We start from the raw sequence: 19,384 nt of genomic DNA, 5'->3' as shown, positions 1-19,384 counted from the left end.
ATACAGGGCAAGCAGTGACTTCCCTCCTGTCTTTCTCAATAACAGACTATGGACTTTTCCTCCAGGAACTTGTCCAAACCTTTCTTAAAACCAGCTACGTTATCCGCTCTTACCACATCCTCTGGCAATGCGTTCCAGAGCTTAACTATTCTCTGAGTGAAAAAAAATTTTCCTCCTATTGGTTTTAAAAGTATTTCCCTGTAACTTCTTTGAGTGTTCCCTAGTCTTTGTCATTTTTGACAGAGTGAAAAATCGATCCACTTGTACCTGTTCTACTCCACTGAAGATTTTGTAGACTTCAATCATATTTCGCCTCAGCCGTCTCTTTTCCAAGCTGAAGAGCCCTAACCATTTTAGTCTTTCCTCATACAAGAGGAGTTCCATCCCCTTTATCATCTTCTTTGAACCTTTTCTAGCGCCACTATATCTTTCTTGAGATAAGGAGACCAGAATTGAATGCAATACTCCAGATGAGGTCGCACCATGGAGCGATACAGGGGCATTATAACATTCTTAGTCTTGTTAACCATCCCTTTTTTAATAATTCCCAGCATCCTGTTTGCTTTTTTGGCCACCGCCACACATTGGGCAGAAGGTTTCATCGTATTGTTTCAAGTTTATTAAATTTTTGTTATGTACGTAATATCAAAAGCTTCAAAGCGTATAACATTTTAAAAATGGGGGGAGAACAAAACTCTTTTACACAATTACATTCAAATTCTATCCATTCTAATACATAACTGGTACGGAAGGTGAAGGGGATGAACTACAATCTTTAAAGAGAGAAAGAAAACATTTAGCGGGGAGCACATTTGGTTGGTAACACAAAAAGGAAAAAAGAAAAAGATGAATTTATAATCTATACAGAAGTCTAATTTAGATCTAAGAAGTTTGGTGATTTGTTGTCTGTTTTCAAAAGCATCATTGAATAAAAAACTTTTTAAGGAATGCTTGAATTTTTCTAAAGAAGATTCATTACGAATATAAACTGGTAAATTGTTCCAAAGCTGAGGTGCTATAACTGAGAAAATGGTAGATCTTCTGCTTCCTATTATTTTTAATGAAGGAATAGTCAATAGCTGTTGTTGTGTTGATCTTAATGCCCTGGATGGAGAATACGGTATTAAAAAATGATGTAAAAAAGACGGAGCATGAGTTTGCTGAATTTTGAAAGTTAATAATAAAATTTTAAAGGTTATTCTATGTGTGATTGGTAGCCAATGAGCTGCTTGTAGAAGTGGTGTAACATGATCGTATTTTTTGGAGTTAGTGATCATTTTTATTGCTGTGTTTTGTATTATCTGTAACCTTCTTATTTCTTTTTGTGTTATGCCCTGATATAAAGAGTTACAATAATCCAGCCTTGAAATGATTCATGAATGTATTAGTATGTTAAGGGCCTCGGGCTTTAAGACTTTTGATAAGGATCTAATGAAACGTAATTTATAAAAGCAATTTTTAACCACTGAACTAATCTGGTCATGATAGGTAAGTTCCTGATCTAGTGTTACTCCCAATATTTTTGTTATGGTTACTTTTTGAAGAGAATCTGTGATGAAAATTTAAGATCATTTTTCTATGGGAAAAACATTACGGAAGATTTGGTTGCGTTCAGTGCCAACATATTATCCTTAAGCCATTGGCTTATTTGTTTTAATTTGTTGTCTGCAATGATACCCAGATACTTTTCTTGGGCGCTAACCCCCAAGGTGGACCTAGCATCCGATAACTGTGATTCAGGTTATTCTTCCCAATGTGCTGTATGGAAACAATTTTATCTTCAATTTCCCTCTCCAAAGACGATTAGACTATTTGTTCATTGGAAGGCATTTTTTTTATCAGGCTCCTTTAATTTGGATTTTAGTTAGATCTGTAGGTCAGTGTACTGTTTTTTGGAACATTTTTAAAGACATTTATTTCTGTTCAAAACATTCTTATCTTGAAATTATCCTTTATTGTTCATGTTTTATACTGCATTATGTTTAACTGGGTTTGTTTCCAGTAACTGAAGTATTGTGTAATCTGCCATGAACTCATAAAGGCTTTGGCAGAATATAAGTCAGAATGTAATGGCCAATCCAGGTCAAGATAACCTGGAAGAGGGCTCTGCTGGCTGTCCCCTTCAGTTCTTCCTTCTGTACGCAAGCTGGAAGGAGTCTTTCTGATATGCTCTGTATACTTCTTTATTTTTTTCAGTCTTTTTCAGGGGTTTTTTTTGGTTAATTTTCAAAGGCTTTCAGTGCTCAGAGCTCCCCTCGTCGAGGGTTCAGCTCTGCCTATGTGGAGAAGTAAACTGAAGTCTGCAGCTGACAGGCCAGTCTCTCTGTGGTACCTATTGGCCAGTCTGCTGAAACTTTTTGGGTCTGTTCTCCTTGTACCATTGCTCAACTACTGTGTCACAGGGGCTTGAGAACAGGCTATGAGACATCTGTAGGAGGCTCAACAGGACTCTGCAGGGTGCTGGGTGTGTTTTGCCTCCCCCCTTTCATGTCCCCTTTCATGTCCATGTCCTTGGCTCAGTCAGACACCAGTCCGAATGGCAGCTCGAAGATTCAGCTTTGGAGGAGTGGTCCATTTGAGGGGAGGGAGAGATGTCTTTAAAATCTTTTTTTTATTTTTCAGGTTTCCCCACCTCCAAAATCACTCTTTTTTTTTTTTTTTTAAGTTAAAGCATTTTGGAACTGTTTTTTGGTGCCAAATGCTGCTGTAGTGGCCATCTTGGATTTCCCAATTTTTTCCCAAAGTTTTCCAGAACCTTCAAATCTTCTTGTTTTGCCTCAAAACTGGGTGGGATGGAGTCCTCTGGCTCCTTTACCCTCGGTTCATGCCAGATTTGCAACAGATAGGCGCCTGAAGAGCATCCCTGTGCTATGCAGCACATGAAGGGGGGGGGGAGTGGGAGCAGCAGGCTTAGCCTTCCTTTGCGTTCTAGGGCTGGAGAATAGTTGGGGGTGTCTATCAATTGGAAGTAAATCCCTTCCAGAACCCCGGAATGGCGGTCATGCTAAGTGCAGGAGCGTGGAGGCTGTGGAACCCAAGAGGAAAAAGCTGGAGTCATCTAAAGGAGACTCTGCGCTGCCTAATACAGCATTTTCTCCAGAATTTGTCAGTCTGATATGGCAAGTTTATCTGGATGGATGAGAACCCCAGGGGAAATCTGGCAGCGCACTAGGAGACACGCAAGGGGGCTTGGGCTCCCTGGGCACATCTGCCTCAATGTCAGAGCCTGGCCAGGATCTAATGGGCCTTGCCAAGGGAGACTCAGATGATGAGGTGTCTATTTGTATGCCTTTACTGTCACAGAGCGAGCCCTCGTTGTCGAGAGATGCAGGATCACAGGCCGGTGCGAGTGCACAAGATACAATGGTGGCCCTCAATCAAGGGGATGACCCCACGGTCCACCGGCCATTTGTGCTTATTGTGAACTCTTTAGGGGAATTAAACTTGAACTCCCAGCAGGCCCACCTGCTTCATAATGAGCAGAGTGAGAGTCCAGACTAGAGGTCTGCACGGGAACGGGGATCGCGGGAATCCCGCGGTTCCCACGGGAATCCCCCCTAACCCACGGGACTCCCACAGGGATGGAAGGCTTTGAAAGCAGGGTTCGTCCATATAATGGACACGTCAGCCTTAGTAAAAGAGGCGGTTTATAAGTTAATTACCTGTACAGAAAACAAAAAAAAGGGTTCCACCAACGAGATTCCACAAGGAAAACAGCAGTGCAAACACAAAAGAACCTGTGGAATTGATGAACCTGTCAGGAGTAATTGCTGCTTTTTATGGGGACGGGCGGGGATGGAGGTAATTCCTTGCGGGGATGGGTGGGGACGGAGAGGATCCTGGCGGGGACGGAGAGGATCCTGGAGGGGACGGGCGGGGACGGAGAGGATCCTGGCGGGGACGGGCAGGGATGGGTGGGATTTCTGTTCCCGTGCAACTCTCTAGTCCAGACTTCCTAATTTCCCTGGCATCCTCCTGACATCATTGTATTAGTCATGAAGAATTGGGATGTTCCTGAAGGGTCCCTTAAAGTAGCCAAGACAATGGCTCGGTTGTATCCATTGGCACAGGAGTGTCAGCAGCTGTTCTCTCAGCTCAAGATAGATTCTTTGGTAGCGCAGGTAACCAAACACATGTCCCTACCAAGTGAGGGAGGCGTGGTATTAAAGGATATGCAGGATCGCAGAGTGGATATAATTCTTAAAAGACAATTCAAAGCGCTAGCTTCCTTTTTGACACTAGGTTGTGGGGACTTGAGCTGTCCGTGGGCGAGCCTTTGCCTTAGCTCCTATTAGCTGGAGTGGACTAGTTAACCGATGCTCTCTATGCCATCACCAGAGTCATAAGCAAAGTTTCAGCTTATTCAATCTTGGCCCACAGAATACTCTGGATCAGGAAGACTTCCTTTCAAGGAACAAATGTTCGGAAAGGGACTGGACAATCTAATGACCAGCGAGGCAGATCGTTAGCTGAAATCTCTTCCTAACAGCAGACCATGAGCATATCTAGCCTCCGGGCGCTTTTGACAGTGCTCAGGTTAAGCCTCCTCCCAGAGATCTTTCCAGGGATCCAGACAGAGATTCTCAGGTCCCAGTTCTCCTGCCACTCCAACCTCACAAAAAATGCAATGATGCCAGGTCCAGAACCGTTCCCCTGAAGATAGGGGGGGGGGGGGGCGGCTCTTGGAGTATGCGAAAGCCTGGGCGCAGATCTTGTCAGACCGTTGAGTGCTGGAGATCATGCAGAGTGGTTACAAGCACAAATTCGCACAGCACTTAATGGACTGGTTTGTGGCAGAAGCGCTGATAAAAGACAGCATTGATAAGCATTTTGAAAGAAATAAACTTCTAATCACAAGCCAACATGACTTCTGCAAGGGGAGATCGTGCCTAACGAACTTAATGCACTTCTTCGAAGGAATTAACAAACGGATGGACAAAGGGGACCCCATAGACATTGTATATTTAGATTTCCAAAAACCCTTTGACAAGGTACCCCATGAACGCCTATTTTGGAAACTGAAGAACCATGGGGTGGAAGGAGACATACATAGATGGATCAGGAATTGGTTGGCGGGTAGGAAGTAGAGAGCTGCACGGGAACGGGGATGACGGGAATCCCGTGGGACCCGCAGGGATCCAGCGGGTTCCCCCTTTGGGTCACGGGGATCCCGTGGGGACGCCCCCTAGGGTCACGGGGATCCCGTGGGGACGCCTCCGAGGGTCGTGGGGTTCCTGCAGGGTTGGATGGCACTCGAGCCTCGAGGCTAGTCTCCTTCTCCTTACCTGCCCTGCCGCAGCACACAGCCAAACGGAAGTCTTCCCGATGTCAGCGCTGACGTTGGAGGGAGGGCTTAAGCAAAGCCCTCCCTTCCTCCGACGTCAGAGCTGACATCAGGAAGACTTCCGGTTGGCTGTGTGTGGCAGGGCAGGTAGGGAGAAGGCAATGGCGTACCAAAAGGGGGGGGGGGGCGGTCCGCCCCGGTTGCAGCCATGGGGGGGAGTGTGAACAGCCGGTCAGGTCCCCTTACCTTTGTGGCGCTTCCCCGACCGACCGACAATAGGCCCGGCCGACAAACCTCCCTACCCTGTAGCCGCGAATCTAAATTACCTTCTTACAGCAGCTTCAATACTCCAGCTGCTGTAAGAAGGTAATTTAGATTCGCAGCTACAGGGCAGGGAGGTTTGTCCGACCGGGCCTGTTCTATTGTCGGTCGGGTGGGGAAGCGTCACAAAGGTAAGGGGCAGGGAAGGAGAAAGGGAGGAAAGGTGGAGTGGAGAAGAAAAGACGCATAAGGGAATGGGTAAAACTGAGGGGGGAGAAGACCGCTGAAAGCACTGGGGAAGACAAAGGGGTGGAGAAGGACGCTGAAAGGACATGGGGAAGAAGGGAGGGGGGAGAAGGATGCTGAACACAGAGGGGAAGACAAAGGGGTGGAGAAGGACGCTGAAAGGACATGGGAAGACGGGGGGGAGAAGGACGCTGAAAGGACATGGGGAAGACAGGGGGGAGAAAGATGCTGAAAGGACATGGGGAAGACAGAGGGGGAGAAGGACGCTGAAAGGACATGGGGAAGACAGGGGGGGGAGAAGGACGCTGAAAGGAAATGGGGAAGAGAGAGTGGGGAGAAGACGCTGGCAGGGAAGAAGACAGAGATGCCAGACTATGAGGGTAGCGGAGGGAAGAAGATGGGTGCCAGACCAATTTGGGAGAGGGGAGAAAGGTAGAGGCACAGTAACAGAGCAAATGGAAGATGCAGAGAGAAGAGAGACAGTGGATGGAAGGAATTGAAAGAGAACATGAGGAAAGCAGAAACCAGGCAACAAAGGTAGGAAAAAAATTATTATTTTTTTTTGCTTCAGGATAAAGTAGTATATTAGTTGTGTTGATAAAAATTTATAAACATTAGAGGCTCTGGTAGAAACCCATTTACAAGGTATGTATTCTTCCCAATTGATATTTCCAAATTAATAAAGTCTTTTTGCTTATTTTTATTTTTTTTATTAAATTTATTGATTGTTACAACAAATAACAAATTCAAGCAAAATAAACAATTACACAGGAAATAAAAATAGAGAATAATCCTCAAGTCCACATTATTGGGGGCTGACTATTCCTGATGAGACCTTTAACAAGCAATAATTAAACATCATCAACATATTCAACATTAATACACTCTAGAGTCAAGCATAATAATAATTATAATTATCTTCATTCTCATTCCATCTCAACCTCTGCATTAATAACAGGCAAAATATCCAACTTAGGTTTATCTATAAAAAAATTATCTAAATGAGTTGGGTCTAAAAAAATATATTTGGTATCTTGATATACCACCAAGCACTTGCAGGGTAACTTAAGAAAAAATGAAGCACCTACACTCAAGGTTTTATCCTTAAGTTGTAGGAATTGCTTCCTCCTGTATTGTGTCTGTTTAGAGACATCTAGAAAAACATTTATCTGTTGACCACAGAACATAGCATTTTTATTTAGAAAATACAATTTAAGAATATCTTGTTTTTCCATCTCAGTCTTAAATGTGACTAATAATGTTGCTCTTTTGGCTATATAGTCTTTAGATGACTCAAGAAATTGGGAAATATTCAAACTATCAGAAGACACTAATTGATCTTTCCCCCCTTCTTCTGAAATCTTTATAATACTACTGGGTAAATAATAAAGATTATCTGGACAAAAACTTTCCAAACCAGTATAAGATAGCACATCTTTTAAATACATTTTAAGTAATTCTAAGGGAGAAAGAAAATGAGATAAAGGAAAATTCAGTAATCTGAGGTTCCTAGATCTCAAAGCATTCTCCATTTTCAACAACTGTAAATGTAATAAGGTCCTTTACTATGTAATTAATGTAATTTACTATGTAATTTAAATGTAATTATCCTTTACTTGAGATACAACACAGAATTGCATTACAGAGACAGATGTTTCTATTTTATCTAATTTCTTTCCCATGCTAACCAATTGAGTATCATGCTCAGCCACTTTATTCGTTATTTCTGAAGAAAACTGACATAATTGCACTACTGTGCCCTGTAGTGAACTCTCGATTCTATTAACAACAGTCCAGATATCTTACAAAGTGATTAGTTTATTGCCCACCTCAGGCCTATGAATAGGACTGGTAGGCATTGAAACAGGAGAGACCGTAAAGAAATGTTCCCCCTTTGAATTATTTTTAGAGTCCAACTCTGAAAGTAATGGGGAGGCTAAGTCCAGCCCCGATTGGGAAATGGAGTCAGCCTTCTCCGGTAATGGAGTTAGAGGTTGAGGTGGAGGCGTGGGTTCACCAGATGAAAGAGAAACAGATTGGGATTGAGAATCAGTCTTACCTTCAGATATCATTTGTAAAGCTGATAGATGACGATCCATGGGTCCATAGACATTAGAAGGTGATGAAGAAATAATCTTAGCTTTACGCTTTCCCATTATTCTTCCCGATTGCTCCTCGCTTCTCCTGGCTCCAAAGGGGCTCCAAAGGGGCATGTCCTGCCCCTTTGGCCACGCGGCCTTGGGCACGCGTCCGCGGGCCGCGTTCCGCGGCTCACCTCGGTCTTATTCTGAGGAGAGAGGACTTCTCCTCGAGTCGGCAATTGCCGGTAGTGGCTGCATGGGTGCCTGACTGGAGAGTGGGAACTCCGGCAGGAAGCAGTCAGCCCTCTTTCCACCGCGGCTCACCTCGGTCTTATTCTGAGGAGAGAGGACCTCTCCTCGAGTCGGCAACTGCCGGTAGTGGCTGCAGGGGTGCCTGACTGGAGAGTGGGAACTCTGGCAGGAAGCAGTCAGCCCTCTTTCCACCGCGGCTCACCTCGGTCTTATTCTGAGGAGAGAGGACCTCTCATCGAGTCGGCAACTGCCGGTAGTGGCTGCAGGGGTGCCTGACTGGAGAGTGGGAACTCCGGCAGGAAGCAGTCAGCCCTCTTTCCACCGCGGCTCACCTCGGTCTTATTCTGAGGAGAGAGGACCTCTCCTCGAGTCGGCAACTGCCGGTAGTGGCTGCAGGGGTGCCTGACTGGAGAGTGGGAACTCCGGCAGGAAGCAGTCAGCCCTCTTTCCACCGCGGCTCACCTCGGTCTTATTCTGAGGAGAGAGGACCTCTCCTCGAGTCGGCAACTGCAGGTAGTGGCTGCAGGGGTGCCTGACTGGAGAGTGGGAACTCCGGCAGGAAGCAGTCAGCCCCTTTGCTTATTTTTAAATGGGTTTCTACCAGAGCCTTTAATTCAGTAGCATAATTAAATGAAATAACTATTTCTGTAGTTTATAGTGACGGGCGGGGACGGAGGAGATTCCTCGCGGGGACGGGTTGGGACGGAGAGCTTCCTCGCGGGGACGGGTGGGGACGGGTGGGAGTCCTCACGGGAACGGGTGGGACTTTGGCGGGGACGGGTGGGATTTCTGTCCCCGTGCAACTCTCTACTTCCCACTTCCCAATACCTTCCCAATTCTCCAAAGCAACCTCATCTACATTTTATCTCCTCTAGAAATTACCAGATATCTTCTTCTTGTAATACGTTTTTTGTAATTCTTTTGTAATCCGCCTTGAACCGCAAGGCAATGGTGGAATAGAAATCTCTAATGTAATGTAATGTACTTCAGTGATTATGGTGACACTTGTGAAATCGCTGTATACCTGCATCCCTCAAGATGAGGCACTGCAGGTAGTGAAAGAAGCTTTAGATGACCGTCCTCGCCTTCATCATTACCGACTGAGATTTTGATAGCCCTGTCCACTCTAGCTATGTCTAAGAATTATTTCATTTTTGATCATAAGTTTATATAACAGAAGTCGGGGGTGACAATGGGTCATCATTTGCCCCTTCATTTGCGAATTTATTCATGTCCCAGTTCAAAAAGGACTGGGCTTATCTCACAGTTTTTTGGTTATATAAAAATCTGGAAGCGGCATATCGATGATATTTTTTTGTTGTGAAATTTCACGCATGAGCAATTGAAAGATTTTTTCGATTACCTTAATGCTTGTCATCTGGCTATCAAATTTGAAATGCAGAGTAGTGTTCAGGAGATAACATTCTTGGATGTAAAAATCTTGCAGGCTGATTGTATATTTTTGACAACTATTTTTACTAAGCCTTTTGATCGTAACATGTTGTTACAATACACAAGCATGCACCCAAGTACTTTAAAAAACAATCTTCCAGTTTCTCAGTTTTATCGCTATAGGCGAGTATATCATTCTACGATGGAGTGTGTCAATCAAGCAAAAGATCTAACTGCCAAATATGTAGAGCATGGCTACCCAAAGACTGTGATTTCAAAAGCTTTCAAATGGGCTAGGTTCAGTTCCTGAGATCAATTGTTGCAATATAAGCCCAAAAAAATTAAAGGCAGTTCTATCGCATGTAGGTTTTCTACTGTATCCCAAAGGTTGGGCAGGAAGACCAAAAATTTATGGTCAAAGTTATCATGCATGGAAGTAAGCCTCGAAGACGTACTCAAACAGATAGATAGATTAAAAACTGACAAATCTCCGGGCCCAGACGGAATCCACCCGAGAATACTGAAAGAGCTCAGAGAAGAAACAGCAGAGTTACTGTGGCGGATTTGTAACCTATCCTTGAGAACAGGGGTAATCCCAGAGGACTGGAGGATAGCGAATGTTACATCTATCTTCAAAAAGGGATCAAGAGGCGACCCAGGGAATTACAGGCCGGTGAGCTTAACCTCAGTTCTGGGGAAGATGGCCGAATCTTTGATCAAGGAAAGTATCAATGAACATTTAGAAAAAAATAATCTGATGAGAACAAGCCAGCATGGTTTCTGTAAAGGAAGATCATGCCAAACAAACCTACTACATTTCTTTGAGGGGATAAGCGAACAATTGGACAAGGGTGATCCCATAGACATCGTACATCTGGATTTCCAAAAAGCCTTCGACAAGGTACCTCATGAGCGCCTACTAAGAAAACTGTGGAGTCACGGAGTGGTAGGGGACGTGCACAGATGGATCAGGAACTGGCTGGCAGAAAGGAAGCAGAGGGTAGGAGTTAAAGAACACTACTCTGACTGGAAAGGGGTCACAAGTGGTGTCCCACAGGGGTCAGTGTTGGATCCGCTGCTGTTCAATATATTCATAAATGACCTGGAAACAGGGATGAAGTGCGAAGTTATAAAATTCGCGGACAACACAAAACTCTCCATTAGGGTCAAAACTGTTGAGCAATGCAATGAACTGCAAAGAGACCTGAACAAACTGAGTGAGTGGGCAAAGAGATGGCAGATGAGCTTCAATGTAGAGAAATGTAAAGTCTTGCATATAGGGAAAGGGAACCGATGTACAGCTATACGATGGGAGGGTAATGGGGGAATGCAACCTAGAAAAAGACTTAGGGGTATTGGTGGATAAAACAATGAAGCCGGTGGCTCAATGTGCAGCGGCCTCAAAGAAAGCAAACAAAATGTTGGGCATTATCAAAAAGGGTATCACTACCAGAACAAAGGAAGTTATTCTACCACTATATCGAGCGATGTTGCGCCCGCATCTGGAGTACTGCGTCCAATACTGGTCGCCGTACCTTAAGAAGGATATTGGTATACTTGAGAGGGCCCAGAAAAGAGCGACAAGAATGATAAAGGGCATGGAAAACCTTTCATATGCTGAAAGGCTGGATAAGCTGGGGCTTTTCACCCTGGAAAAGCGGAGACTTAGAGGCGACATGATAGAGACTTATAAAATCATGAAAGGCATAGAGAAGGCTAGCGGGGACAACAAAAACAAGAGGGCACTCAGAAAAATTGAAAGGAGACAGATTCAAAACGAATGCTAGGAAGTTCTTCTTTACTCAGAGGGTGGTGGGCACCTGGAATGCGCTCCCAGAGGAGGTGATAGGACAGAATACAATATTGTGTTTCAAAAAGGGATTGGATGACTTCCTAAAGGAGAAGGGGATTGAAGGGTACAGATAGAGGGTAACTATACAGGATAGTAAATGAATAGGGAATAAACGATTTAGGTGAAGGATCACTTGCAGGTCATGGACCTGGGGGGCCGCCAAGGGAGCTGGGCACAATGGACCCCTGGGCTGACCCGGCAGAGGCAATGCTTATGTTCTTATGTTACAAACTAAAGCAGACCTTAGAATGCAAAATTGCGTTATCTCGGAACAGAAACCTGAAAGATCTACTGTGCCCATCAGATGTGTGGTCAAGGTCTGAGGAGAGGAGGGTGGGTTTATTTTGCTGTGGTCATTGCACAGCTTGTACCTTGATGAATGAAGGAGATCAGATATGTATTCCTGGACGATCAACATGGATGATGAAATGTGCTGTCACTTGTGATACTTTGGGCATGGTTTATGTCATAGTCACATGGCATGAAGTTGAAAGACTCGGTTATTTGAACATCGTTCAAATATTGCCCACAAAAGACAAGTAGATGTGCTGACACATCACTGTGTGGAGTGCTGTCATGTGCTGGATCGTATACCAATGACGGAATGGAGTGGTGATGTGAAATCTAATCTCTATCAGAGTGAGCAACGATTCATTTTCTTTTTGGACACTATTTGGCCTAAAGGTCTGAATCAAAGGATTGAATGGTGTGCATTTTGTTAGCTTTGTTTGAGTGGAAGCGAGTTGAACCGGAAATGAGTCAGGAGGACCGGGGTTGTAAATCTGGGCGTCATAGTGGAGCCTTCAGTGGACGTTGCTGGAGAGAGTGAGAACATTGGAAATTTCCCTGACACAGCCACTTGGTGGTGAAACAAAAGCCTTGTTGGAAGAACCGCTTTTCTTCACCGCAGCGTTGTGGATTAGCTGAGGTGCGATTTCATCATGATCAGCAGCGGGGCCTAGCACAATGGTCTGTGAGAAAGTATTCCAGCTGGTGAAGATAAGTGAAGCTTGGTTTCCTGTTCTTTTTTGGTTTTCTTCTACTGTTTTTCCTGTGCACAGTGGTGTTGGGTAACCCATTTTGTACTTTGTGGAGTTTTTTGCCTGGGGGACAGAAATTGACTGGCTTATAACTCATTGGGTTGCCGTCTGATATTGATAGCATTTTTGAATGCAGTTGAGGCTTTTTCTCCACTATTTTAGTAAATGTGCTTCAGTGGGTAGCTACACCACTAGACTAATAACATCGTGGCATATTTTTTAGATTGAATTTTTGTTATTAAATTGTTTTTCTTGAGAGATGTTTAATAATAACTTTATTCTTCTATACCGCCACAGTCGAAAGACTTCTAGGCGGTTCACATCGAAGAAGGCTGGACAATCAGCGAATTACAGAATGCAAGAAGTGAGGGTACAACTTATTACATAAGAAATAGAAAAAAGGACAGCATATTACACCGAGATTGACAGAGGGAAAATATAACTTAATAAGAAGTGAGGTTTCAGTTTAGGAGATGAATTTGTCAAATAGTGCGGTTTTAATTGCTTTCTGGAATGCGCCGTAGGTCAGCCTGGTTCCATTAATGTAATTTCCCAGCCAGGACTGCTGTTTGCTTGCTTGGAACATGAAGAACCTAAGAACATAAGAATTGCCGCTGCTGGGTCAGACCAGTGGTCCATCCTGCCCAGTAGTCCGCTCACGCGGTGGCCTCGGGTCAAAGACCAGTGCTCTAAATGCGTCCAGCCTCACCTCTGTACATTCCAGTTTAGCAGGAACTTGTCCAACTTTGTTTTGAAACCCTGAAGTGTGTTTTCCCCTATAACAGATTCTGGAAGAGCGTTCCAGTTTTCCACCACTCTCTGGGTGAAGAAGAACTTCCTTATATTTGTACGGAATCTATCCTCTTTCAACTTTAGAAAGTGCCCTCTCGTTCTCCCTACCTTGGAAAGGGTGAACAGTCGGTCTTTATCTACTAAGTCTATTCCCTTCGGTATTTTGAATGTTTCAATCAAGTCTTCTCTCAGTCTCCTCTTTTCAAGGGAGAAGAGGCCCAGTTTCTTCAATCTCTCACTGTACGGCAACTCCTCCAGCCCCTTAACCAGCGCTCTTCTCTGGACCCTTTCGAGTAGTACCGTGTCCTTCTTCATATACGACGACCAGTGTTGAACGCAGTATTCCAGGTGAGGGCGCACCATGGCCTGGTACAGCGGTATGATAACCCTCTCCGATCTGTTCGTGATCTCCTTTTTAATCATTCCTAGCATTCTGTTCGCCCTTTTTGCCGCCGCCGCACATTGCACAGACGGCTTCATCGACTTGTCGATCAGAACTCCCAAGTCTCTTTCCTGGGAGGTCTCTCCAAGTACAGCTTCGGACGTCCTGTATTCGTGCATGAGATTTTTGTTACCGACATGCATCACCTTACACTTATCCACGTTGAACCTCATTTGCCATATCGCAGCCCATTTCTCAAGGATTTGTATTTCTCAAGGATTTGTATTTGCAGCCTGTGATCTTTGGGTATGTAAATATGTTACGGTTTCTGGTTGGTCGTGTGGGGTTGTGTAATATGAAATGTGATAGTAGGTAAGAAGGCGCTAGTCCCCAGACCTGCTTGAAACAAATACAGGCAAAGTTCTAATCTAATCTAATCTAATCTAAACCTTAGGTTTGTATACCGCATCATCTCTACATTCGTAAAGCTCGACACGGTTAACAAGAGTTAGGGTAGAAAGGAACTCCAGTGGAGGGAAGAGGCAAAATGAAGAGAAAATTTAGAGGACTAGAATAACCAGAGAGGGAGGAGGAGTTACATTTTTGAGAATAACCAGGTTTTCAGATGTTTACGGATGAGTTGGAGGGAGCTCAGATTCCTAAGAGGGGAGGTAAGGTTGTTCCAGAGCTGAGTGATTATGAAAGGGAGGGAAGAACCTAGTTTTCCTACAAGTGAAACGCCTTTTAGAGAGGGAAAGGAAAGTTTCAGTTGTTGGGTGGATCTGGCAGAATTGGGGTTAGAGGAGTTCCAAGAAAGAGGAATGAAGGGAGGGAGGATACCGTGTAGGATCTTGAAAGTGAGGCAGGCACATTTGAAGTGGACTCTGGAGATAATTGGAAGCCAGTGGAGCTTGGATAAAAGCGCCTCAATTGGCAACCAGTGCAGCCTTTTGTAGTAAGGGCTAATGTGGTCATTTTTCCTCAATCTGAAGATCAAGCGAACCGCAGAGTTTTGCACTATCCTTAATTTTTGTACTGTTTTCTTTGGGATACCTAGATAAACGATGTTGCAGTAGTCCAGAATTGATGGGATCAGAGACTGCACCAGTAATCTAAAGGATGTAGCGTCAAAGTATTTTTTAATGGTCCTTAGTTTCCACAGAGTACAAAAGCATTTTTTCACCACTAAGTTCGTGTGGTCAGCCATGGTTAGGTGTGTGTCCAGTGTGATTCCCAGTATTTTTATGATTTTGGAGATTGGGTATAATATTCTGGTAATTTTGTCCTTGGGGCTTGCCAAGAAGACTTTTGTCTTTTCTGTGTTTAGTTTCAATTTGAAGTCAGTTGTCCGTTTTTCTATTTCGGTCATTATGTGAGTAAGATTATCTATTGTTTCGTTTGTTATGTCATTTAAGGGGATTAAGATAGATATATCATCTGCATATATATAGTAGTTTAAGTTTAATTTTTGTAATAGATGGCCTAAGGATGAGTTGTAAATGTTGAATAGTGTGGGTGATAATGGGGAGCCTTGGGGAACCCCCGAGGGGTTTTTCCATGGTTTAGAGTAATTCACATCGCTGGCCACTTGGTATGATCTGTTTGTTAGGAATTCCTGGAACCATTTCTTTACTTTTCCCGAGAGCCCCATTGCGTCCAGGCATAGTAGCATTATTTCGTGGTCTACTAGATCGAACGCACTCCTAAGGTCTAGTTGTAAGATCAGAGCACTTGTATCTTTGCTGAAAAGAGCATAGAGATGGTTTAGGATAGAAGCTATAACTGTTTCCGTACTGTATCCTTTTCTGAAACCTGATTGATGTTCACTAAGAATGTTAAATTTGTCTAGGTTGACTAATCCGTCCTGTAGCTTAGTGAATAGGGGGATGCTCGCTATAGGCCTGTAGTTGGATGTCAGGGCTATTGAGTTTTTCTGATCTTTGGGGATAGGTGTGATCAGTATGTGACCCATATCCTCATTCAATATTCCGTTAGTAAGAGTAGTTGTTAACCAAGTGAATAGTTCCTTTTTTAAAATCAGATGGAGCAACTTTCATGATCTTAGAGGGACAGTCATCCAGTAAGCAGTTTGATTTGGTGTATTTATTGAACAAAGTTAAGAATTGATTCCAGTTTGGGAACTTGAAATGGGCCCAGAGCATGTCTGCTCTGGACTCTTGTTCGTGGGGTCCAAAATAGAATTCTGTGTTAGTTTTGGGCGTAGGTATTGTTGCTCTTAGGTCGGTGATTTTATTTTTAAAGAAATTGGCTAAGGTTGGAGTAGATGGAGAATCTGAGTTGTGTCTGTTATCATTTTTACTAGTTTGAACAGTTCTTTACTATTTATTTTTGATGTACCTATTTTCTGTGCATAATGTTTTGTGCGTTTTTCTTTAATCAGAGTTTTGTATTTTTACATTTTTTGTTTCCAGTTTGTCTTGTCTTTTTCTTTTTGTTTTTTTCCAGATTCTCTCTAATTTTCTTAGTTCCTGTTTGCAGACTAATAGTTCTGAGTCGAACCACTCATTCTTTCTTTTTGTATGTTTGATATGGTGCCAATTGGTCTAATAGTTCCCTACTGAACTTTCCCCATTTTGTATTTCATCGGTTATGGGTAGTAGTTCGTAATGAGTCCAGAATTCAGTTGGGTTTATGGTACCACGACTGGTTATTGTTTTTGTTTCTGTGTTTAGGTTGAGGTGGCTTCTTTTGCCAGCGTAGGGTGAACTTGCCTATATAGTGGTCTGACCAAATGCATTTTTCCCAGGTCCCTGTGTAGTATTGAATCTTTGGGTCAGGCGTTTCCTTTTGAGAAAAGGTAACTATGTCTAGTTGATGACCCTTCTCATGTGTTATCTCTGTGTCTGGCATGTGTCTGTAAATGCGCATGAGTCGAGTCTCTTTCATTTGAAAGGAAGCTCTGAAATGAGAGGGCATAGGATGAAGTTAAGAAGTGATAGGCTCCGGATTAATCTAAGGAAATACTTTTTTACAGAAAGGGTGGTAGATGCATGGAACAGTCTCCCAGAAGAGGTGGTGGAGGCAGAGATTGTCTGAATTCAAAAGGGCCTGGGATAGGCAGGTGGGATGTCTCGGAGAGAGAAAGAGATAATGGTTACTGCGGATGAGCCATTTGGCCTTTATCTGCCATCATGTTTCTATGTTTCTAGAAAAGGTACAGAGAAGGGTGACAAAAATGATAAAAGGGATGGGATGACTTTCCTATGAGAAAAGGCTAAAGTGACTAGGGCTCTTCAGCTTGGAGAAGAGATGGTTCAGGGGTGATATAATAGAGGTCTATGAAATAACGAGTGGAGTGGAAAGGGCAGATGTGAATTGCGTGTTCACTCTTTCAAAAAATACTAGGACTAGGGAGCAAGTGATGAAGCTACTAAGCAGTAGATTTAAAACAAACTGGAGAAAATATTTCCTCACACAATGTGTAATTAAACTCTGGAATTTGTTGTCAGAGAATGTGGTGAAATCAGTTAGCTTAGCAGGGTTTAAAAAAGGTATGGATAATTTCCTAAAAGAAAAGTCCATAGGCCATTATTGAGATGGCTTGGGGAAATTCCTAGGACAAGCAGCATAAAATCTGTTTTACTACTTGGGATCTGGGTTGGCTTAATGGATCTTTTGGTCTGTCCCAGTATGGCAGTTCTTATGTTCTTATCCATCTCTTCTCTCCTTTTTCGCTTCTGCCAACCCTGATTTTCTCTGCGAGACTTTCATTGCAATGCGTTTGTTTCACTTACGTATTTTGATATTGTCACCTGTTACTGATACTGCTTGACCTGAAGAAGGTTTAACTTCCAAACACTTGTCAAACAATTGATTAAAGTGGACTAAGTTATTTTATTATTTTTCACAAAGAATCCCTTACTGCATGCAGCTAAAGTAAGCTCTTCTCTTTTTGTGTGTGTGTGTGTGGGGGGGGCTCCATGGTATTTCACATACACTTATTTCATAACTTACGGTTCTAATCTTCTTCTTTGTCTTTGCAGGTTAGAGATGGTCTCTATGCGACTCACTGCCTCTATTCTTAATTTTCTGGTCTACACTGGCTTCGTTCGACAGAATAAGCAAATTCAAGAATACCTCGAGTCTTAATTTCAGACTGAAAGACAGGCGTCAGCATGCTAAGACAAAATCGTAGTTCTAGCTAGGACATGTCCCCCAATCTATGAGGGAAGGACACGGCTACAGTGCAGCTGAACCATTCTCATGCCTAGGATGCAAGGACATAAGGTCCAATGGAGGAGGTGGTCATTAAGCAGCTACGCTGCAGCCTGGACTGGTAGGGTATGGCAACTATTACTGTACTCCAGCCTATGACAGAAGGAGGAAGAGAAGCACTGGTGTCTCTATGCTGAAGCTGTTCTCGGTACCTGTCACATAACTGCACTTGGAGTGGGAGGATTACATTAAGCTACCTCTCTAGGAAATAAAAAGCTGGAACTTTCTCAATAGAGCAGTCTTGTCCTTGTGTAATCCTGGGAGGGATAAAGGTCACAACTCACTGTGTGTTCTAGTGCAAAAGACAAATGAGTCTTTTTTTTATGAAATACATTTATTATTTGTTACAACATATAACAACTTCAGGAAATTTCACAAGATATCAAAAGAAAAATAATACAACAAATTAAAACAACTTCAAGTCCACATTATTGGGACTATATATCTCCTTACAATATCACTTGTTCTCAGCCTCTGCATTAGTTTCAGGAAAATTGTCTAATCTAGATTTATCTTGAAGAAAATTTCCAATTGAGATGGATCAACAAAAATATACTTATTCTCATAAGTCACCAAACACGTACATGGAAATTTAAGAAAAAAATAAAGCTCGTACCCAAAAGGCAAATGAGTCTTGAAGCAGTGGGTTATTCTAGAAGACATCATCTACCTTTTTCTCTCGACTCCTCATTTTTTCCTTCTACAAGTTGGAAGGTATCTTTCTGATCTGCTGATTTGAATTTCTTATTTTGGGGATTTTATCCAAACTGTGAGACTTGTGTTTCTCAACTTCTTCAATCCAAGTACCCCCTAAACCTAACAAATACCAACCGAGTACCCTGCCCAGGCTCCGCCCAAACTCTGCCCCTGTCTCCACCCCCATAATAATAGTACTAATTGTAATGCAATTTCTTCCATCCATTTTTCATATACACAAAATATAATCTTAGTAATGCATAATGGTAACCACAAAATTAAAAAAACACAGAGCAAACTATGTGCACAAAAAATGTTAATTATCATTTATATTCAGGGGGTTTTCAAAGAGGTCAAGGCAGATAACTTTAAAATATGCAAAGTCACCTCAGTAACAACTATAGAAAAATAGACAAATATAGAGCAAAATATAGACAGTAGATATAATTCACAAAACTGACACATTTTGATCACTAAATTGAAAATAAAATTATTTTTCCTACCTTTGTTTGGTGATTTCATGAGTCTCTGGTTGCATTTCCAATATTTCTTTCTTTCTGCCTCCTGCACACTTAATCTTCTCCAGACCCCATTTCCTTCCCCAACCAACATCTCTCTCTCTCTCTCTTTCTCCTTCCATAAATCCAACTTTTCTTCCGCTCTCCTCCACCCCTATTGGCAACATTTCTCCCTCTCTCATCCCCCGGATCATGTGCAGCATTTTTCACCACTGCACACCTGCCCCATGCCCATTTCTCCTTCTGTCACCCCGCTCCAGCACATTGACACATTTCTCCCTCTATCAATGCCCTCCCTCCCTCTATCATTTATCCCATCTATCAATGCCCATCATTTCTCATCCTTGCATCC

The 19,384-nt window shown here is 43.1% G+C and overlaps 1 protein-coding gene across 4 annotated transcripts in view; it reads left to right on the top strand.

The window, feature by feature from the left end:
• The window catches only part of ADCK5 (aarF domain containing kinase 5), a 217,052-nt gene extending 198,440 nt beyond the window's left edge, over nucleotides 1-18,612 (top strand). For 2 of the 4 annotated variants that reach the window (XM_033934863.1, XM_033934860.1), the window contains one exon: nucleotides 17,587-18,607. In XM_033934863.1, coding sequence (XP_033790754.1) covers nucleotides 17,587-17,692 — 106 coding nt within the window. In that variant the 3' untranslated portion in view covers nucleotides 17,693-18,607. Of the gene's footprint in view, nucleotides 1-17,586 lie in introns of all 4 variants that reach the window. The other 2 variants (XM_033934864.1, XM_033934862.1) reach the window with 2 other exon arrangements.
• The last annotated feature ends 772 nt before the right edge of the window (nucleotides 18,613-19,384 follow it).

The sequence above is a fragment of the Geotrypetes seraphini genome, chromosome 2 (genome assembly GCF_902459505.1).
Source record: "Geotrypetes seraphini chromosome 2, aGeoSer1.1, whole genome shotgun sequence".
Taxonomy (NCBI): domain Eukaryota; kingdom Metazoa; phylum Chordata; class Amphibia; order Gymnophiona; family Dermophiidae; genus Geotrypetes; species Geotrypetes seraphini.
Note: the sequence above shows the minus strand (reverse complement) of the source record. Positions and strands in the feature narration are given on the sequence as shown.